The following is a 23,197-nucleotide window of genomic DNA, read 5'->3' on the forward strand; positions in this document are numbered from 1 at the left end:
TCACTGTGTGTGTGTGTGTGTGTGTGTGTCAGTTCTCTGTGAAGTTCACAGTCCTGCTCACAGGAACACCCGTCCAGAACAACCTGCAGGAGCTCTACTCCCTGCTGACCTTCATCCAGCCCAGCGTCTTCACCCCGGACGAGATGGACTCTTTGGTGGAGCATTACGCAGACGTGCGGAAGAATCCCGCTCTTGGTACGATCCGCCTATTTTAAACTGTTTGTGTTAGCTGCTGTCAAGACAACGATGTCTGTATAACTGTGTCCTCCTCGTGTGGTTCAGCTGCTGAACTTCAGAAGGTCCTGGAGCCGTTTCTTCTGCGCAGAGTCAAAGCAGAGGTGGCTCTGGATTTGCCCAGGAAGGTGGAGCTGGTGGTTTATCATGGGATGTCTGCGCTGCAGAAGAAATACTACAAGGCTCTTCTGATGAAGAACGCCGGTGAGATACAGCAACATACTGTCCTAGTGATTTACATTTGTGTCTATCTTATTTAGAAAGTGCCACAAGGGACAAGAGCATGACATGACATGTTATTATATAACTCTTCATGACTTATGAGCTCTTATCAGCTCTTATCAACCTTTATGAACTCTTATGAACCTTTATGAGCTCTTATGAACTCTTGTGAGCTCTTGTGAACTCTTGTGAACTCTAATGAACCTTAATGAGCTCTTATTAGCTCTTATGAACATTTATGAGCTCTGATGAACCTTTATGAACTCTTGTGAGCTCTTATGAAATCTTATGAGCTCTAATGAACCTTAATGAGTTCTTATGAACCTTTATGAGTTCTTATGAACTCTTATGTAATCTTATGAACCTTTATGAACTCTTATGAACCTTTATGAACTCTTGTGAACTCTTATGTAATCTTATGAACCCTTATGAGCTCTTATGAACCTTTATGAACTCTTATGAGCTCTTATGAACCTTTATGAACTCTTGTGAACTCTTATGAACCTTTATGAGCTCTTATGATCTCGTATGAACTCTTGTGAGCTCTTATGAACTCTTATGAGCTCTTGTGAACTTATGAGCTCTTATGAGCTCTTATGAACTCTTGTGAGCTCTTATGAACCTTTATGAACTATTATGAACTTATATGAACCTTAATGAACTCTTGTGAACTCTTATGAACTCTTATGAACCTTTATGAACTCTTATGAGCTCTTATGAACTCTTATGAACCTTTATGAACTCTTGTGAACTCTTATGAACCTTTATGAACTCTTGTGAACTCTTATGTAATCTTATGAACCCTTATGAGCTCTTATGAACCTTTATGAACTCTTATGAGCTCTTATGAACCTTTATGAACTCTTATGAACCTTTATGAACTCTTATGAACCTTTATGAACTCTTGTGAACTCTTATGAACCTTTATGAGCTCTTATGATCTCGTATGAACTCTTGTGAGCTCTTATGAACTCTTATGAGCTCTTGTGAACTTATGAGCTCTTATGAGCTCTTATGAACTCTTGTGAGCTCTTATGAACCTTTATGAGCTCTTATGAACTCTTATGAACCTTTATGAACTATTATGAACTTATATGAACCTTAATGAACTCTTGTGAGCTCTTATGAACTCTTGTGAACTCTTATGAACTCTTATGAACCTTTATGAACTCTTATGAGCTCTTATGAACTCTTATGAACCTTTATGAACTCTTGTGAACTCTTATGAACCTTTATGAGCTCTTATGATCTCTTATGAACTCTTGTGAGCTCTTATGAACTCTTATGAGCTCTTGTGAGCTCTTATGATCTCTTATGAACCTTTATGAGCTCTTATGATCTCGTATGAACTCTTGTGAGCTCTTATGAACTCTTATGAGCTCTTGTGAACTTATGAGCTCTTATGAGCTCTTATGAACTCTTGTGAGCTCTGATGAACCTTTATGAGCTCTTATGAACTCTTATGAACCTTTATGAGCTCTTATGAACTCTTATGAACCTTTATGAACTATTATGAACTTATATGAACCTTAATGAACTCTTGTGAGCTCTTATGAACTCTTATGAGCTCTTGTGAACTCTTATGAGCTCTTATGAACCTTTATGAACTCTTATGAACCTTTATGAACTCTTGTGAGCTCTTATGAACTCTTATGAACCTTTATGAACTCTTGTGAGCTCTTATGAACTCTTATGAACCTTTATGAACTCTTATGAGCTCTTATGAGCTCTTATGAACTCTTATGAACCTTTATGAACTCTTATGAACTTTTATGAGCTCTTATGAACTCTTATGAGCTCTTATGAACTCTTATGAGCTCTTGTGAACTCTTATGAGCTCTTATGAACTCTTGTGAGCTCTTATGAACTCTTATGAGCTCTTGTGAACTCTTATGAGCTCTTATGAACTTTTATGAACTCTGATGAACTTTTATGAGCTCTTATGAACTCTTGTGAGCTTTTATGAGCTCTGATGAGCTTTTATGAGCTCTTATGAACTGTGTTTTCAGAGGCGTTTGGAAACGAGCAGCGTAACAAGACTCGACTGTTGAACATCCTGGTGAACCTGAGGAAATGTGTCAATCACCCGTATCTGTTTGACGGTCAGTGATCTGTCTCACTTTGTCCTGCAGAGTTGATCATTTATTCATATTTATATTTGTTTTTTTATATTATCTGTGGTGCTTTGTGTTGTGTTCAGGTGTGGAACCGGAGCCGTTTCAGATGGGAGAACATCTGATTGAAGCCAGTGGGAAACTCTGTGTGCTGGACAGCATTCTGACTCTGCTGCACAAAGAGTCAGTGCAACACTGAGTCACTGAGTCAAAGTCAACCTGTGATGAATGAGGAGATAAACCTGTCGTTTTCTTTTCTCAGCGGTCATCGAGTGCTGCTGTTCTCTCAGATGACCAGGATGCTGGATATAATCCAGGATTATTTGGAGTACAAAAGTGATTCTTTTTTTATTTTAAACATTTAATATCACCGTGTGTTTATTTATTTCACTTTAAACACTAAATATTGCTGCTGTCTTCTTCAGATTACAGCTACGAGCGTCTGGACGGTTCAGTCCGAGGAGAAGAACGAAATCTGGCCGTGAAGAACTTCAGCAGCAAAGACGTTTTCATCTTTCTGCTCAGCACTAAAGCAGGTGATCAACACACCTTTTTACTTCTTCACAGGGTTCTCAAGGGTCCTTGAAAGATGTGTGAATTAAAAAAAACAATTGCTTTAAATAGACACAGGTCATTGAAAGTGCTTGAAATCCTTGAATGTTTGTGAATTTGGAAAAATATTAACTTAACTTCTTTCTTGCACAAAATCCAAAGCACTTTCAATGACCACATGTCTTTTTATGGTCATGTTCAACAATTTCAATGGCCTTGAATTTTTATTTTTTTATTCACAAATGGATCGTCAAAATTCTTGAAAGTTTGTAAATTGTAATTATTTCCCCAAGGCCTTAAAAGTAGCTCCCCAAGGGTCCTTGAAATCCTTGAAAGTTTGTAAAAAAAAAAATCCCCAAGGCATTAAAAGTATTTTCTGAAGGGTCCTTGACATTTGGAAAAAAAAAATTCAAGGTCCTTGAAATCCTTGAAAGTTTCTAAACTTTTAAGGCCTTTTTTCCCCAAGGCCTTAAAAGTAGCTCCCCAAGGGTCCTTGAAATTTGGAAAAAAAAATTCAAGGCCCTTGAAAATGTTTCAAAATCACACTCAATGGACATGTCTCCCCTTCCCACAGGTCCTTGAAATCCTTGAAAGTTTGGAAAAAAAAAGAAGGTTGTTTTCCCCTAGGCCTTAAAAGCAGCTCCTGAAGGGTCCTTGAAATTTGGGGAAAAAAAATTCAAGGCCCTTGAAAATGTTTGAAAATCGCCCTCAATGGACATATCTCCCCTTGCCACAGGTCCTTGAAATCCTTGAACGTGTAAAAAAAAAAAAAAAATTCCCAAGGCCTTAAAAGCAGCTCCTGAAGGGTCCTTGAAATTTGGGGAAATTAAATTCAAGGCCCTTGAAAATGTTTCAAAATCACCCTCAATGGACATGTCCCCCTTCCCACAGGTCCATGAAATCCTTGAAAGTGTAAAAAAAAAAGTTTTCCTCAAGGCCTTAAAAGTAGCTCCTGAAGGGTCCTTGAAATTTTGGAAAACAATTCAAGGCCCTTGAAAATGTTTGAAAATCGCACTCAATGGACATGTCCCCCTTCCCACAGGTCCTTGAAATCCTTGAAATTTTGGTAAAAAAAAAAGTGTTTTTCCCCAAGGCCTTAAAACTAGCTCCTGAAGGGTCCTTGAAATTTGGGGAAAAAAAATCAAGTTCCTTGAAATCCTTGAAAGTTTGTAAAAAAAAAAAAAGATTACCCCAGGGCCTTAAAAGTAGCTCCTGAAGGGTCCTTGAAATTTTGGAAAACAATTCAAGGCCCTTGAAAATGTTTGAAAATCGCACTCAATGGACATGTCCCCCTTCCCACAGGTCCTTGAAATCCTTGAAAGTGTAAAAAATAAGTTTTCTCAAGGCCTTATAAGTAGCTCATGAAGAGTCCTTGCAATTTGGAAAAAAAAAATCAAGGTCCTTGAAATCCTTGAAAGTTTGTGAAAAAAAAAAAAAAATTCACAAGGCCTTAAAAGTAGCTCCTGAAGAGTCCTTGCAATTTTGAAAAAAAAAATCAAGGTCCTTGAAATCCTTGAAAGTTTGTGAAAAAAAAAAATTCCCAAGGCCTTAAAAGTAGCTCCTAAAGGGTCCTTGCAATTTGGAAGAAAAATTCAAGGCCCTTCAAAATCGCACTCAATAGACATGTGTCACTCCACCACTGTGCCCTTCCCACAGGTCCTTGAAATCCTTGAAAGTTTGTGAATTTGAAAAATGAATTGCCTTCATGTAATTTTTTTTTAAATAAAGTTTTATTATAAATTCCTGTGTGACCTGAGCGTCATGCGTGTGCCCTGCCCTGTGTCTGCAGGTGGAGTGGGCTTAAACCTCACGGCCGCTGACACCGTCGTGTTCGTGGACACTGACTTCAACCCTCAGAACGACCTGCAGGCCGCAGCTCGCTGCCATCGCATCGGTCAGAGCAGGTGACGCTGCCTTTCATAGCTGTTTCTGACTGGAAACTGAAGTCTGTAAAACCACTCACTCTCCCACACCAAAGCCCATAGAGAAAACCAGTGATTTTTAACAGCACAGAGACACAGGAGTTCACAGGAGTTGTTGATCCACTGCTGCCTCCATCACTAAGTTCAAATGTCTTATTTTGTCACTTCGGCTTTTGAAATCCTTTATTTGGATTTACTTCAGTGACACAAAGTGACCACACGAGGCAGCAGCAGACCAGCAAAAATCACAGATTTAGCATGATTAATACCTGGGACTCACACGTTAAAGTCAGACTGGTTAAAACGAGGGGGAAATGAGATGAACTTTGTTTGAGTTTGTCTGTGATGGTATGACCCAGGCCTGAGGTTTAGAGCACTGGCCCTTTAATAATAACAATAATAATAATAATAATAATAATAATAATTGTGCGGTGTGTTTACAGACCGGTGAAAGTGATCCGTCTTCTGGCCAGAGACACCGTGGAGGAGATGATGTACTCTCGTGCCGTGTCCAAGCTGGACCTCACCAACACGGTGATCGAAGAGGGGCGCTTCTCTTTACTCGATCAGCCTACCACCAGCACAGCACAGGGCATGCAGGTGTGTGTGTGTGTGTGTGTGTGTGTGTGTGTGTGTGTGTGTGTGTGTGTGTTCTTGTACTTGTGGCATTCTGAGGACCAGTGAGGGGTTTTTAACCAACAAAGTGAGGTCATTTTCACGAAGTGAGGACATTTTGGCTTTGTTTTCATTGAAATCACTTCCTTAGGTTGTAAACATGCTGAGGTCCTCAATTTTGTACAAAAAAACCCCCGTTTTCCTGCCCTGGTGTTTCACACACTTTTTGCTCTGGGGCTCCACCTGCAGACATGTTATGGTACTGCACCCAGTAGTTCTTTATAGATGTCATTCATGAAGGAGATATTTCTATTTGTGTTGATTTATAAAGTGGAATTGCTGGTCCCAACTTTGTCAGCACGTTTACCTGGTCCTCATTATGCCGCAAGTACAAGAATGTGTGTGTGTTCTTGTACTTGCGGCATACTGAGGACCAGTGAGGGTTTTTTAACCAACAAAGTGAGGTCATTTTTACAAAGTAAGGACATTTTTGGCCGGTCCTCGCTTTGTTTTCATTCAAATCACTTCCTTAGGTTGTAAACATGCTGAGCTCCTCAATTTGGTACAAAAAAAAAACGTTTTCCAACCCTGGTGTTTCACACACTTTTTGCTCTGGGGCTCCACCTGCAGACATTTTATGGTACTGCACCCAGTAGTTTTTTATAGATGTTATTCGTGAAGGAGATATTTCTATTTGTGTTGATTTATAAAGTGGAAATGCTGGTCCTCACTTTGTCAACCCGTTTACCCGGTCCTCATTATGCCGCAAGTACAAGAATGTGTGTGCGTGTGTTCTTGTACTTGCGGCATACTGAGGACCAGTGAGGGGTTTTTAACCAACAAAGTGAGGGCATTTTCACGAAGTGAGGACATTTTGGCTTTGTTTTCATTGAAATCACTTCCTCAGGTTGTAAACATGCTGAGCTCCTCAATTTGGTACAAAAAAAAAAACGTTTTCCAACCCTGGTGTTTCACACACTTTTTGCTCTGGGGCTCCACCTACAGGCATTTTATGGTACTGCACCCAGTAGTTCTTTATAGGTGTCATTCATGAAGTAGATATTTGTAATTGTGTTGATTTATAAAGTGGAATTGCTGGTCCTCACTTTGTCAACACGTTTACCTGGTCCTCATTATGCCGCAAGTACAAGAATGTGTGTGTGTTCTTGTACTTGCGGCATACTGAGGACCAGTGAGGGTTTTTTAACCAACAAAGTGAGGTCATTTTTACAAAGTAAGGACATTTTTGGCCGGTCCTCGCTTTGTTTTCATTCAAATCACTTCCTTAGGTTGTAAACATGCTGAGCTCCTCAATTTTGTACAAAAAAACCCCCGTTTTCCTGCCCTGGTGTTTCACACACTTTTTGCTCTGGGGCTCCACCTGCAGGCATTTTATGGTACTGCACCCAGTAGTTCTTTATAGGTGTCATTCATGAAGTAAGTATTTGTAATTGTGTTGATTTATAAAGTGGAAATGCTGGTCCTCACTTTGTCAGCACGTTTACCTGGTCCTCATTAGGCAGCAAGTACAAGAGTGTGCGTGTGTGTTCTTGTACTTGCGGCATACTGAGGACCAGTGAGGGGTTTTTAACCAACAAAGTGAGGTCATTTTTACGAAGTGAGGACATTTTGGCTTTGTTTTCATTGAAATCACTTCCTTAGGTTGTAAACATGCTGAGCTCCTCAATTTGGTACAAAAAAAAAAAGTTTTCCAACCCTGGTGTTTCACACACTTTTTGCTCTGGGGCTCCACCTGCAGACATTTTATGGTACTGCACCCAGTAGTTCTTTATAGGTGTCATTCATGAAGTAGATATTTGTAATTGTGTTGATTTATAAAGTGGAAATGCTGGTCCTCACTTTGTCAGCACGTTTACCTGGTCCTCATTATGCAGCAAGTACAAGAATGTGTGTGTGTGTGTGTGTGTTCCTGTTCTTGCGGCATACTGAGGACCAGTGAGGGTTTTTAACCAACAAAGTGAGGTCATTTTCATGAAGTGAGGACATTTTGGCTTTGTTTTCATTGAAATCACTTCCTTAGGTTGTAAACATGCTGAGCTCCTCAATTTGGTACAAAAAAAAACCGTTTTCCAGCCCTGGTGTTTCACACACTTTTTGCTCTAGGGCTCCACCTGCAGACATGTTATGGTACTGCACCCAGTAGTTCTTTATAGGTGTCATTCATGAAGGAGATATTTCTATTTGTGTTGATTTATAAAGTGGAATTGCTGGTCCTCACTTTGTAAACACATTTACCTGGTCCTCATTATGCCGCAAGTACAAGAATGTATGTGTGTTCTTGTACTTGTGGCATACTGAGGACCAGTGAGGGTTTTTTAACCAACAAAGTGAGGTCATTTTAACGAAGTGAGGACATTTTTCGGCGGTCCTCGCTTTTTTTTTATTGAAATCACTTCCTTAGGTTGTAAACATGCTGAAGTCCTCAATTTTGTACAAAAAAACCCCCGTTTTCCTGCCCTGGTGTTTCACACACTTTTTGCTCTGGGGCTCCACCTGCAGGCATTTTATGGTACTGCACCCAGTAGTTCTTTATAGGTGTCATTCATGAAGTAAGTATTTGTAATTGTGTTGATTTATAAAGTGGAAATGCTGGTCCTCACTTTGTCAGCACGTTTACCTGGTCCTCATTAGGCAGCAAGTACAAGAGTGTGCGTGTGTGTTCTTGTACTTGCGGCATACTGAGGACCAGTGAGGGGTTTTTAACCAACAAAGTGAGGTCATTTTTACGAAGTGAGGACATTTTGGCTTTGTTTTCATTGAAATCACTTCCTTAGGTTGTAAACATGCTGAGCTCCTCAATTTGGTACAAAAAAAAAAAGTTTTCCAACCCTGGTGTTTCACACACTTTTTGCTCTGGGGCTCCACCTGCAGACATTTTATGGTACTGCACCCAGTAGTTCTTTATAGATGTCATTCATGAAGTAGATATTTGTAATTGTGTTGATTTATAAAGTGGAAATGCTGGTCCTCACTTTGTCAGCACGTTTACCCGGTCCTCAGTATGCCGCAAGTACAAGAATGTGTGTGTGTTCTTGTACTTGCGGCATACTGAGGACCAGTGAGGGGTTTTTAACCAACAAAGTGAGGTCATTTTCACGAAGTGAGGACATTTTGGCTTTGTTTTCATTGAAATCACTTCCTTAGGTTGTAAACATGCTGAGGTCCTCAATTTGGTACAAAATAAAACCCGTTTTCTGCCCTGGTGTTTCACACACTTTTTGCTCTGGGGCTCCACCTACAGGCATTTTATGGTACTGCACCCAGTAGTTCTTTATAGGTGTCATTCATGAAGTAAGTATTTGTAATTGTGTTGATTTATAAAGTGGAAATGCTGGTCCTCACTTTGTCAGCACGTTTACCTGGTCCTCATTATGCAGCAAGTAAAAGAGTGTGTGTGTGTTCTTGTACTTGCGGCATACTGAGGACCAGTGAGGGTTTTTTAACCAACAAAGTGAGGTCATTTTTACAAAGTAAGGACATTTTTGGCCGGTCCTCGCTTTGTTTTCATTCAAATCACTTCCTTAGGTTGTAAACATGCTGAGCTCCTCAATTTGGTACAAAAAAAAAAACGTTTTCCAACCCTGGTGTTTCACACACTTTTTGCTCTGGGGCTCCACCTGCAGGCATTTTATGGTACTGCACCCAGTAGTTCTTTATAGGTGTCATTCATGAAGTAAGTATTTGTAATTGTGTTGATTTATAAAGTGGAAATGCTGGTCCTCACTTTGTCAGCACGTTTACCCGGTCCTCAGTATGCCACAAGTACAAGAGTGTGTGTGTGTGTGTGTTTCTCTGAATCCTCACACTTCCTGTCTTCACATTTACACCTAACCACTCCAGCTGTGTGTCGGTGGTGGTGGTGGTGTTGTTGCTGTTGTTCTGCTCTCACCGCCGCTCTGTCGTTTCCTGCGCCGCAAAACGCGAACGCAGCTCAGCGAGATCCTGAAGTTCGGCGTGGATAAGCTCCTGTCGTCGGACGAGAGCTCCGTGCAGGACGTGAAAATGGAGAGGATCCTCGGGCCGTCGCGCAACGGGCGGTGGCTGAACGACGAGGACGCGGGCTCGCCCGGGGACGAGGAGGACGAAGAGGACGAAGAGGACGAGGACGAGGAGGAGGATGAAGTCGAAGAGGAGGAGGAGGAGGAGGAGGAGGAGGAGGAGGAAGAGGAAGAATCAGACAGAAGTTTGTTTTAGTGACCACTGCACCATCTCACATCAGTCCAAAATCTACAACAGCTAATGTCTTTATCTTCACTGTTAGACAGACTTTTCCAACAGGAAACCACTCACTCTCCCACACCAAAGCCCATAGAGAAAACAAGTGATTTTAGCTCACAATGACTTATTTTAACACTTCGGCATTTGAAAGTCTGAAGTTATATTTATTTATTTTTCGTACTATTACGACTTTTTATCCTGCTATTATGACTATCATACTATTATGACTTTTTATCGTAGTTTTATGACTTTTTTATCATACTATTATGACTTTTTATCGTACTATTATGACTTTTAACGTACTATTACGACTTTTTATAGTACTATTACGACTTTTTATCACGATATTATGACTATTGTACTATTACGACTATTTATCCTGCTATTATGACTATCGTCCTATTACGACTTTTTATCGTACTATTACGACTTTTTATCCCGCTATTACGACTTTTTATCGGACTATTACGACTTTTTATCCTGCTATTACGACTATCGTACTATTACGACTTTTACAAAGTAAGCACATTTTTGCCGGTCCTTACAATGACTTATTTTAACACTTCGGCATTTGAAAGTCTGACGTTATATTTATTTAAGTGACACAAAGTGACCACACGAGGCAGCAGTAGACCAGCAGCTCCTGTGTCCCCGTGAGCTAAAATCACTGATTTTCTCTATGAGGTTTGGTGTGGGAGAGTGAGTGGTTTACAAACTGGAAAAAAGTCCATGTCTAACAGTGAGACATGAACATAAACAGTCAACTTAAGCTGATGTAGCTTTTGTTCTCACTACAGGGGGCGCTGTTGTCATGATGCAAACTGACACCGTATTTCGCCTCGTATTTAATCTGCGTACATGAATAGAAACATGATAAATAATGACGCCTCTCTCTCTCTGTGGTGCTGCCCCCCTCTGTCAGATCACATGTACTACTTTGAAGGCAAAGACTACAGACAGAGCACCAGCTCTAAAGACCTCAACGCCTTCGACCGCTTGGTGGAGGAGCATCAGGCCGCCGCTCACTCACAGACGGGACAGGGACGAGTGCTGCGTCACAAGGCTGGAGTAAGAGTTCATCTTTGTATTGTCTGAACAGAGGATTTTCAATGACAAAATAAGACGTTTGAACTCAGTGATGGAGGCAGCAGTGGATCAACAACTCCTGTGTGCTGTGATGTTAAAATCACTGGTTCATGAAACGACTTTTATCATGCGATTACGACTTTTTATCGTACTATTACGACTTTTTATAGTACTTTTACGACTTTTTATCGCGCTATTATGACTATTGTACTATTTCGACTATTTATAGTACTATTATGACAAGTTTTTATTGTACTTTTACGACTTTTAATCGTACTATTACGACTTTTTATCCTGCTATTACGACTTTTTATCGTACTATTACGACTTTTTATCCTGCTATTATGACTATTGTACTATTACGACTATATTACTATTATGACAAGTTTTTATTGTACTTTTACGACTTTTTATCGTGCTATTATGACTATCGTACTATTACGACTTTTTAACGTACTAGTATGACTATCGTACTATTACGACTTTTTAACGTACTAGTATGACTATCGTACTATTACGACTTTTTATCGTACTAGTATGACTATCGTACTATTACGACTTTTTAACGTACTAGTATGACTATCGTACTATTACGACTTTTTAACGTACTAGTATGACTATCGTACTATTACGACTTTTTATCCTGCTATTACGACTTTTTATCGTACTATTACGACTTTTTATCCTGCTATTACGACTTTTTATCGTTCTATTATGACTATTGTACTATTACGACTATTTATAGTACTATTATGACAAGTTTTTATTATACTTTTACGACTTTTTATCGTGCTATTATGACTATCGTACTATTAAGACTTTTAATCGTACTATTACGACTTTTTATCCTGCTATTACGACTTTTTATTGCGCTATTATGACTATTGTACTATTACGACTATTTATAGTACTATCATGACAAGTTTTTATTATACTTTTACGACTTTTTATAGTGCTATTATGACTTTCGTAATATTACGACTTTTTATCGTACAATTACGACTTTTTATCGTGCTATTACGACTTTTTATCGTACTATTATGACTTTTTATCCTGCTATTACGACTTTTTATCGCGCCATTATGACTATTGTACTAGTACAACTATTTATAGTACTATTATGACAAGTTTTTATTGTACTTTTACGACTTTTTATCGTGCTATTATGACTATCGTACTATTACGACTTTTTATCCTGCTATTACGACTTTTTATCGTACTAGTATGACTATCGTACTATTACGACTTTTTAACGTACTAGTATGACTATCGTACTATTACGACTTTTTAACGTACTAGTATGACTATCGTACTATTACGACTTTTTATCCTGCTATTACGACTTTTTATCGTACTATTACGACTTTTTATCCTGCTATTACGACTTTTTATCGTTCTATTATGACTATTGTACTATTACGACTATTTATAGTACTATTATGACAAGTTTTTATTATACTTTTACGACTTTTTATCGTGCTATTATGACTATCGTACTATTAAGACTTTTAATCGTACTATTACGACTTTTTATCCTGCTATTACGACTTTTTATCGCGCTATTATGACTATTGTACTATTACGACTATTTATAGTACTATCATGACAAGTTTTTATTATACTTTTACGACTTTTTATAGTGCTATTATGACTTTCGTAATATTACGACTTTTTATCGTACAATTACGACTTTTTATCGTGCTATTACGACATTTTATCGTACTATTACGACTTTTTATCCTGCTATTACGACTTTTTATTGCGCCATTATGACTATTGTACTAGTACGACTATTTATAGTACTATTATGACAAGTTTTTATTGTACTTTTACGACTTTTTATCGTGCTATTATGACTTTCGTAATATTACGACTTTTTATCGTACAATTACGACTTTTTATCCTGCTATTACGACTTTTTATCGTACTATTACGACTTTTTATCCTGCTATTACGACTTTTTATCGTGCTATTATGACTATCGCACTATTACGACTTTTAATTGTACTATTACGACTTTTTATCCTGCTATTACGACTTTTTATCATACAATAACAAATTTTTATTGTACTATTACTTTATTCTCATCATGAAACCACTTGTTATCGTACTATTACGACTTTTTATAGTACTATTACGACTTTTTTTTGCGCTATTATGACTATTGTACTATTACGACTATTTATAGTACTATTATGACAAGTTTTTATTGTACTTTTACGACGTTTTATCATGCTATTATGACTTTCGTAATATTACGACTTTTTATCGTACAATTACGACTATCGTACTATTAGGACTTATTTATCATAGTATACAGACTTAGTGATGTGTGCTGTGATGTTTAAAATCACTGATTTTCAGGGAACGCTGTCGTTCGCTGCCGGGATTCCAACGAGGAAGAGGAAACGTCTGAGCGAGGCCGAGCTGGAGCTGAGGCGACAGAAGAGAGAAGAGGCCGCGGCCAAGAGAGCCAAGACTCAGGAGGACATCAGGAAGAGACAGCAAGAGCAAAAATACAAGAAAAAGTAAAGATGATTGAACCTTAATGCTAACAGCAGCTTCAGCAGGTCTGACCTTTGACCTTTGACCTCATCTTCACATCAGCCACGCGTTTATGCGCTTTTCAACACGTCACAGTTCAGACATTACTGCGATATTTGTGTTAACAAAGCAGCTCAGAAATCCTCTCGGATCATTTTAAACTACGTTTAAGATAAAAGTCACTTTTTTTCCCCTTAGATTTTTAAACTTAAATGGGCGGAGTCTTTGATTTGTACTTAACCTTAAAGGGGAATTACGCTATTTTTGTGGGTGTGTCGTCGCGGTTGTCACCTGTCTGTCACCTGTCTGTCATCTGTCTGTCACCTGTCTGTCATCTGTCTGTCGCTTGTCTGTGTCGCCGCGGCTGTCACCTGTCTGTCCATTGTCTGTCCATTGTCTGTCGCCTGTCTGTCACCTCTCTGTCGCCTGTCTGTCAATTGTCTGTCGTTGCCTGTCTGTTGCTCGTCTGTCTGTCTCCTGTCTGACAGCGCAGTTGTCACTTGTCCGTCTCCTGTCTGCCGCGTGTCTGTCGCTTGTCTGTCACGTGTCTGTCGCGTGTCTGTCTCCTGTCTTTCGCGTGTCTCTCACGTGTCTGTCACGTGTCTGTCGCCTGTCTGTCGCGTGTCTGTCGCTTGTCTGTCACGTGTCTCTCACGTGTCTGTCGCTTGTCTGTCACGTGTCTGTCGCTTGTCTGTCAAGTGTCTGTCTCCTGTCTGTCTCGTGTTTCTCACGTGTCTGTCGCGTGTCTGTCACCTGTCTGTCGCTTGTCTGTCACGTGTCTGTCCCTTGTCTGTCACGTGTCTGTCTCCTGTCTGTCACGTGTCTGTCCCTTGCCTGTCACATGTCTGTCTCCTGTCTGTCACGTGTCTGTCCCTTGTCTGTCACGTGTCTGTCGTCTGTCTGTTGCGTGTCTGTCGCTTGTCTGTCACGTGTCTGTCGTCTGTCCGTCGCCTGTCTGTCGCCTGTCTGTCTCCTGTCTGTTGCATGTCTGTCTCCTGTCTGTCGTCTGTCTGTTGCCTGTCTGTCACCTGTCTGTCTGTCTCCTGTCTGTCGCCTGTCTGTTGCCTGTCTGTCGCCTGTCTGTCGTCTGTCTGTCGTCTGTCTGTCTTCTGTCGCCTGTCTGTCGCCTGTCTGTCTCCTCTCTGTCGCCTCTCTGTCGCCTGTCTGTCACCTGTCTGTCGCCTGTCTGTCGCCTGTCTGTCGCCTGTCTGTCTTCTGTCGCCTGTCTGTCGCCTGCCTGTCTTCTGTCGCCTGTCTGTCGCCTGTCTGTCTCCTCTCTGTCGCCTGTCTGTCTCCTCTCTGTCGCCTGTCTGTCACCTGTCTGTCGCCTGTCTGTCACCTGTCTGTCGCCCGGTCTGTCACCTGTCTGTCGCTCGGCCTGTCACCTGTCTGTCGTCTGTCTGTCGTCTGTCTGTCGCCTGTCTGTCGCTGTCACGTACACGCCCACATTTCCAAAGCTAGCGTTCAGGTGTAAAAACACCAGACTTCCCCTTTAATTTGAAGCTTTCAGAAGAAGATAACGTGGACTTGTTTACCAAAGAAAGTTTGAGTGGAGGCAGAGTTAGTGAAAGTTCAGCAGATGAATCATTTCTACAAATAAATAATGAAAATAACTTTTTTTAACAATAAAACAATCAGGGTCTTGTTTTGAAGAAGCCGCTCAAGTTGAGTCCGGCAGCAGAGGGCGCCCTCTGCAGGACACGTGCGGAGTGGCGCCGCGTTGACTTTCCACCAGTTGACAGGTTTTTACGTCCAGAGGAGAGAGAAGTCCTGGCAGAGACAGAGAGGGACAGACAGAGGACAGACAGAGGACAGACAGAGAGACAGTGACGTCTGTAGATTTACACCAGTCCACGGTTTGTTTTCCTGCAGAGTGTAAAGTGTTGCACATAGAGCTCCGCACGTCACGTGACTCAGGAGTTTGTTTACGCCGCCATGTTGGCAGGAAAAGACTTGACTGTCACTTTGAATCCACGGAACCTGACAGAGTGAATGTATCTGACCCTTATACTGCCCCCTGCTGCTCTTCTGCTTATATATAACAGCGACGCTTCCTGAAAAAATACTTTTTATAGTACTATTATGACTTTTTTATTTCACTATTATGACTTTTTATTGTACTGTTATGACTTTTTATAGTACTATTATGACTATTTATCATATTATTATGACTTTTCATACTACTATTACGACTTTTTATTGTACTATTGAGACTTTTATCATACTATTACGACTTTTTATCGTTCTATTATGACTTTTTATCGTTCTATTATGACTTTTTATTGTACTATTACGACTTTTTATCGTACTATTATGACTTTTTATCGTTCTATTATGACTTTTTATCGTTCTATTATGACTTTTTATTGTACTATTACGACTTTTTATCGTACTATTATAACTTTTTATTGTACTATTACGACTTTTATCGTACTATTATGACTTTTTATCGATACTATTATGACTTTTTATTGTACTATTGCGACTTTTATCGTACTGTTATGACTTTTTATTGTACAATTGCGACTTTTATCATACTATTATGACTTTTTATTGTACTATTGCGACTTTTATCGTACTATTATGACTTTTTATCGTACTATTATGACTTTTTTTTATCATACTATTGCGACTTTTTATCATACTAATATGACTTTTTATTGTACTATTGCGACTTTTATCGTCTATTATGACTTTTAATCGTACTATTATGACTTTTTTTATCATACTATTACGACTTTTTATCGTACTATTACGACTTTTTATTGTACTATTGCGACTTTTATCGTCTATTATGACTTTTAATCGTACTATTATGACTTTTTTTATCATACTATCAAGACTTTTTATCGTACTATTACGACTTTTTATCGTACTATTATGACTTTATCGTACTTTTATGACTTTTTATCATACTATTATGCATTTTTATCGTACTATTACAACTTTTTATCATGCTATCATGACTATCATACAATTACGACTTTTTATCGTACTATTACGACTTTATTCTCATCATAAAACCACTTTTTATCGTACCATTGCGACTTATATCGTGCTATTACGACTTTTTATCGTACCATTATGACTTTTTATCGTGCTATTATGACTATCGTAGGCTTCCTGCCAAAATGGCGTTGTTCTGGTTGCGTGACATTAGATGGCGGAGCTCTATTCCCTTCTAAAGATGTTGTGTTTGTACTGTATTGAATTGAATGTGAGTTTCACAGCTGTGACAGAGTATTAGGGATCATACTGAAGAAAAACATGATTCATCATTTCATATTTTACCCTACGGGATGTTTTAGATCTGCTTGTGGATCCATAATCTTCACTTTAAATCTGTTTCTTGAGAAACAGACGTAAGCCGTGGTCATTTCCTGCTCCACTGAAGAGAGGATTTCCTCTGAGTTTCTTACACAATCTTTACAAGATCTTTAGATGCTGAAGTCTTTCCTTATTTGTGAAGATGTTTCACGCTTTTCTTCTGATCATCATCTGAGATTCTATTCTCGTCATAACACGACGCCTTTTTTATTAGTCACTGTTACGACTTTGTTCTCATCATGAAATGACTTTTTATCGTTCTGTTACGACTTTTATCGCACTATTACGACTTTATTCTCATCGTGAAACGACTTTTTATCGTACTATTACGACTTTTATCGCACTATTACGACTTTATTCTCATCGTGAAACGACTTTTTTATCGTACTATTATGACTTTTTATCATATCATTATGACTTATTGTACAATAACATTTTATCGTACTACTACGACTTTTTATGGTACATTCTGACTTTTTATCGTATTATTATGACTTTTTATCGATCTTTTATGACTTTATCGTACTTTTATGACGTGTTCACATTATTGTTACTTTTTATCATACTATCATGACTTTTTATCGCGCGATTATGACGTTTTGTTATCGTACAATAATAACTTTTTATTGTTCTATTACGACTTTTTTTATCGTACTATTCCGACTTTTTATCGTACTGTTATGGCGTTTTGTTATCGTACAATAACAACTTTTTATCATACTATTGCGACTTTTTATCGTACTATTATGACGTTTTGTTATCCTACAGTAATAACTTTTTATCGTACTGTTACGACTTTTATCGTACTATTACGACTTTTATCATACTATTACGACCTTTTTATCGTACTATTACGACTTTTATCGTACTACTACAACTTTTTATCATACAAGTTACAACTTTTTTATCGTACAATTATGACTTTTTATCGTACTATTACGACTTTTATCATACTATTACAACTTTTTTATTGTTCAATTACGACTTTTTTTATCGTACTATTACGACTTTTATCGTACTGTTATGGCGTTTTGTTATCGTACAATAACAACTTTTTATCATACTATTACGACTTTTTATCGTACTATTATGACGTTTTGTTATCCTACAGTAATAACTTTTTATCGTACTGTTACGACTTTTATCGTACTATTACGACTTTTATCATACTATTACGACCTTTTTATCGTACTATTACGACTTTTATCGTACTACTACAACTTTTTATCATACAAGTTACAACTTTTTTATCGTACAATTATGACTTTTTATCGTACTATTACGACTTTTATCATACTATTACAACTTTTTTATTGTTCAATTACGACTTTTTTTATCGTACTATTACGACTTTTATCGTACTGTTATGGCGTTTTGTTATCGTACAATAACAACTTTTTATCATACTATTACGACTTTTTATCGTACTATTATGACGTTTTGTTATCCTACAGTAATAACTTTTTATCGTACTGTTACGACTTTTATCGTACTATTACGACTTTTATCATACTATTACGACCTTTTTATCGTACTATTACGACTTTTATCGTACTACTACAACCTTTTATCATACAAGTTACAACTTTTTTATCGTACAATTATGACTTTTTATCGTACTATTACGACTTTTATCGTACTATTACGACTTTTATCATACTATTACAACCTTTTTATCGTACTATTACGACTTTTATCGTACTATTACGACTTTTGTCGTACTATTATGACGTTTTGTTATCCTACAATAATAACTTTTTATTGTTCTATTACGACTTTTTTATCATACTATTACGACTTTTTATCGTACTATTTACGATTTTTTTTTACGACACACATAAAACACAATTCTCCTTATAGTACACTTTTTCTCGCAGTATTACGACCTTAGTTAGCTTCAATTATATATCATTTTTTTCTTCAGTATGGTGCTGTTACTCTATCGTACGCGGCTGCGTCGTCAGTGACGTAGTGTTTTTTATTTGGTTTGTCCCTCTGCAGACTGGCCTGGTGGGACTCGTGTGGCTACAGATCGATGTGTCTTCAGTCTGTGGACAGCGACGAGGAGGACGAGGAAGACGAGGAGGACGAGGAAGACGAGGATGACGTCACCAGTGTCGGTTCCACGGACTCTGACGACAGCAGAGCGATCCACTACGTCCTCGGCGACGTGACTCATCCTCACGCGGCGAAGGAAGACGCCATCATTGTCCACTGTGTCGGTGAGCGAAGCTCTGCAGCAGGAAACTGTTGGAAAAGTCTGTAAACCACTCACTCTCCCACACCAAAGCCCATAGAGAAAACCAGTGATTTTAACATCACAGCACACTAAGTTCAAATGTCTAATTTTGTGACTTCGGCTTTTAAAAATCTTACGTTATATATATTTAAGTGACACAAAGTGACCACATGAGGCAGCAGTAGACCAGCAGCTCCTGTTTCCCACTTGTGTCTAAAATCATTGATTTTCTCTATGGGGTTTGGTGTGGGAGAGTGAGTGGTTTACAAAGAGACTGTGTGTCGTTACGTCATGCAAACACACTTCAAAAAAACAACAACCCCTGACCTATATGTTAAACCTTTACTTTAACTTTGTGTGTGTGTGTGTGTGTGTGTGTGTGTGTGTGTGTAGATGACTCAGGTCATTGGGGCAGAGGAGGTTTGTTTACTGCTCTCGAGACGAGATCCGACGAACCACGAAAGCAGTACGAGTTGGCAGGAAAGATGAAAGGTAAGGTTGTTCGATTGTTCGCGTCTTCGTCTCCGAAATTAAAGCTGCAGTACGTTGTTGTTGTTGTTGTTGTTATTCGTCATCGTGAACAGAAACAATGTGACTGAGTTATGAGTTTGCTGCTGTTTGCTGCGAAAACACTCTGTCATTCAGTCCTTGAATTTGAGGGAATGGGTCCTGGAAAAGTGTGTAAAAATTAAAAAAATCATATATTTGTCTCAGATCTGGAGCTTGGAAACGTGCTGCTCTTCCCCATCGATGACAAACAGTCCAGAATGGACGGCCAGGATCGAGTAAGTTTTTATGTTTTAAATCAAACACGCTCTGCATTCAGTGACTATTTTCATTATTATATCATACATAAAACATACAGACCATACAATAGAGCAGCAATTACAATGTCAAACAAATGAACCTTCCTTTTTAATAGTAAAAAACTGTTTTTCAGCTTCTTAAATGTGAATATTTTCACGTTTCTGTCATTTTTCAGCTTCTTAAATGTGAATATTTTCACGTTTCTGTCATTTTTCAGCTTCTTAAATGTGAATATTTTCACGTTTCTGTCATTTTTCAGCTTCTTAAATGTGAATATTTTCACGTTTCTGTCATTTTTCAGCTTCTTAAATGTGAATATTTTCACGTTTCTGTCATTTTTCAGCTTCTTAAATGTGAATATTTTCATGTTTCTGTCATTTTTCAGCTTAAATGTGAATATTTTCATGTTTCTGTCATTTTTCAGCTTCTTAAATGTGAATATTTTCACGTTTCTGTCATTTTTCAGCTTCTTAAATGTGAATATTTTCACGTTTGTCATTTTTCAGCTTCTTAAATGTGAATATTTTCATGTTTCTGTCATTTTTCAGCTTCTTAAATGTGAATATTTTCACGTTTCTGTCATTTTTCAGCTTCTTAAATGTGAATATTTTCACGTTTCTGTCATTTTTCAGCTTCTTAAATGTGAATATTTTCACGTTTCTGTCATTTTTCAGCTTCTTAAATGTGAATATTTTCACGTTTCTGTCATTTTTCAGCTTCTTAAATGTGAATATTTTCACGTTTCTGTCATTTTTCAGCTTCTTAAATGTGAATATTTTCACGTTTCTGTCATTTTTCAGCTTCTTAAATGTGAATATTTTCACGTTTCTGTCATTTTTCAGCTTCTTAAATGTGAATATTTTCACGTTTCTGTCATTTTTCAGCTTCTTAAATGTGAATATTTTCACGTTTCTGTCATTTTTCAGCTTCTTAAATGTGAATATTTTCATGTTTCTGTCATTTTTCAGCTTAAATGTGAATATTTTCATGTTTCTGTCATTTTTCAGCTTCTTAAATGTGAATATTTTCACGTTTCTGTCATTTTTCAGCTTCTTAAATGTGAATATTTTCACGTTTGTCATTTTTCAGCTTCTTAAATGTGAATATTTTCATGTTTCTGTCATTTTTCAGCTTCTTAAATGTGAATATTTTCACGTTTCTGTCATTTTTCAGCTTCTTAAATGTGAATATTTTCTGATTTCTCTGCTCCATAAAACAACAGAGGTCAGAGGTCAGGGTTAGGTGTAAACCAGTAGTAGCTTTTCACCACTTCACCAAAAAATATACTGTTTTTTACTCGTCTATTAAGGCTGCTTTGAGACACACAAATCTTATTGTGTGTGTGTGTGTGCTGCTGGTTTGCAGAATTGCTGGTCAGCAGTTTCACTGTCATGCACCAGTTTTGCTTCGTGTGTGTGTGTGTGTGTGTGTGTGTGTGTGTGTGTGTGTGTGTGTGTGTGTATGTGTGTGTGTGTTGGATGCTAAACGTCCTGTTTGTGACCTGCTTTCTCTGTTTCTTTGACCTCAGCTGGCTCTGATCGTGGCTCAGCACAGAGACAAACACAACAGTCTGTCTGGGATCTTCCTCTCTGCTCTGGACCAGGGTCTGAAGAAGATTTATGTGGCTGCCAAACTACACAAAGGTACAGACATGGACATGGACGGTGTTTGGATGACATGAGGTTTATATTTCACGCCGCTGTTTGTTTTAATACAAGTTTATGTTCGACGACACAAAGGCAGGTGGTTTGATTATCGTCAGACTCGACTGACGAGATGTTCAGGACCTGCTGTGTGTTCTGTCACACACACACACACACACACACACACACACACACACATTCCTGTGAAAACACTGTAATTACTGAGGAATTTGATTTTTCTCTCACTCTTTTCCTTGTGCGCTTGTTTGCACAGTTGAAGCTGCTGTCAGTCTGAAATCAAACTATTATTATAGTAATAATATAATAATTTAACAATTATTCAGCATTAATTTAATCATTAGCTCTTATATTATTTTTGATTTAATTATTATAATCATGTTATTGTTATTTTAGTTGCCAATTATGACTTAAAACAGGGTAGTTCAGTGAGGAATTCTGGGAAATGAAGTAAACTTTGTTGCTTAAGCGTTGTTAGCTTCAGAAAAGCTGTTAGCATGTGTGCTCCGAGTTTCTCATCCATGTAAACAAGGCTGTAATCCACAGGCTAACTAGCTAACTTAAGGTGGAGGAGTGCTTTAAGAATTAAGACCGTCCCTTTAAGGGTTAGGAATTCTGGGAGTTGAGGGACATTGAATTGAATGATTATTAATTAAGAGTCGTTAGCTTCAGAAAAGCTGTTAGCATGTGTGCCTCAAGTCTCTCATCCATGTAAACAGGGCTCCAAGTGACAAGCTAGTGAGCTAACTTTGTGGAACGTTATGAACTAAGCCTGTCCCTTTAAGGAGGACAGGGTAGTTAAGTTTCTGGGAATTCTGGGAAATGATGTTTACTCTGTTGCCTAAGAGTTGCTAGCTTTACAATGAAGAGAGGAATTCTGGGAATTGAGGTACATTTAAATGTTGTTGCTTAAGAGTTGTTAGCTTCAGAAAAGCTGTTAGCATGTGTGCTTCAAGTCTCTCATCCATGTAAACAGGCCTGTAATCCACAGGCTAACTCACTAACTTAAGGTGGAGGAGTGCTATAAGAATGAAGACCGCCCCTTTAAGGAGGACAGGGTAGTTAAAGAGAGGAACTCTGGGAAATGAAGTAAACTTTGTTGCTTAAGAGTTGTTAGCTTCAGAAAAGCTGTTAGCATGTGTGCTTCAAGTCTCTCATCCATGTAAACAGGGCTCCAAGTGACAAGCTAGTGAGCTAACTTTGTGGAACGTTATGAACTAAGCCCGCCCCTTTAAGGAGGACAGGGTAGTTAAAGAGAGGAACTCTGGGAAATGAAGTAAACTTTGTTGCTTAAGAGTTGTTAGCTTCAGAAAAGCTGTTAGCATGTGTGCTTCATGTCTCTCATCCATGTAAACAGGGCTCCAAGTGACAAGCTAGTGAGCTAACTTTGTGGAACGTTATGAACTAAGCACGCCCCTTTAAGGAGGACTGGGAGGTTAAGTTTCTGGGTATTCTGGGAAACGATGTTTACTCTGTTGCCTAAGAGTTAGCTTCAGAAAAGCTCTCTCATCCACGTAAACAAGGCTGTAATCCACAGGCTAGCTAGCTAGCTAACGTTGTCTTTCGCTCACACAGCAAGCGTTCACCTGCCTCGCATCGGTCACTCCACCAAAGGCTTCAACTGGTACGGAACTG

The 23,197-nt window shown here is 38.5% G+C and overlaps 1 protein-coding gene across 2 annotated transcripts in view; it reads left to right on the plus strand.

Annotated features, from left to right (window-relative positions):
- Positions 1-23,197, plus strand: part of chd1l (chromodomain helicase DNA binding protein 1-like) — a 30,496-nt gene that overhangs the window by 4,721 nt on the left and 2,578 nt on the right. Inside the window, exons 7-22 of one of the 2 annotated variants that reach the window (XM_083887630.1) lie at positions 33-195; positions 283-438; positions 2,466-2,558; positions 2,657-2,753; positions 2,833-2,906; positions 2,996-3,106; positions 4,912-5,026; positions 5,488-5,644; positions 9,611-9,863; positions 10,821-10,966; positions 13,349-13,512; positions 18,857-19,077; positions 19,488-19,586; positions 19,809-19,879; positions 21,430-21,544; positions 23,138-23,197. The exon at positions 23,138-23,197 is cut by the window's right edge and continues 49 nt beyond it. In XM_083887630.1, coding sequence (XP_083743756.1) covers positions 33-195; positions 283-438; positions 2,466-2,558; positions 2,657-2,753; positions 2,833-2,906; positions 2,996-3,106; positions 4,912-5,026; positions 5,488-5,644; positions 9,611-9,863; positions 10,821-10,966; positions 13,349-13,512; positions 18,857-19,077; positions 19,488-19,586; positions 19,809-19,879; positions 21,430-21,544; positions 23,138-23,197 — 2,095 coding nt within the window. The remainder of the gene's footprint in view (positions 1-32; positions 196-282; positions 439-2,465; positions 2,559-2,656; positions 2,754-2,832; positions 2,907-2,995; positions 3,107-4,911; positions 5,027-5,487; positions 5,645-9,610; positions 9,864-10,820; positions 10,967-13,348; positions 13,513-18,856; positions 19,078-19,487; positions 19,587-19,808; positions 19,880-21,429; positions 21,545-23,137) is intronic. The other variant, XM_083887631.1, reaches the window with a different exon arrangement.

This window comes from Microchirus variegatus (assembly GCF_963457635.1).
Source record: "Microchirus variegatus genome assembly, chromosome: 4".
NCBI lineage: Eukaryota > Metazoa > Chordata > Actinopteri > Pleuronectiformes > Soleidae > Microchirus > Microchirus variegatus.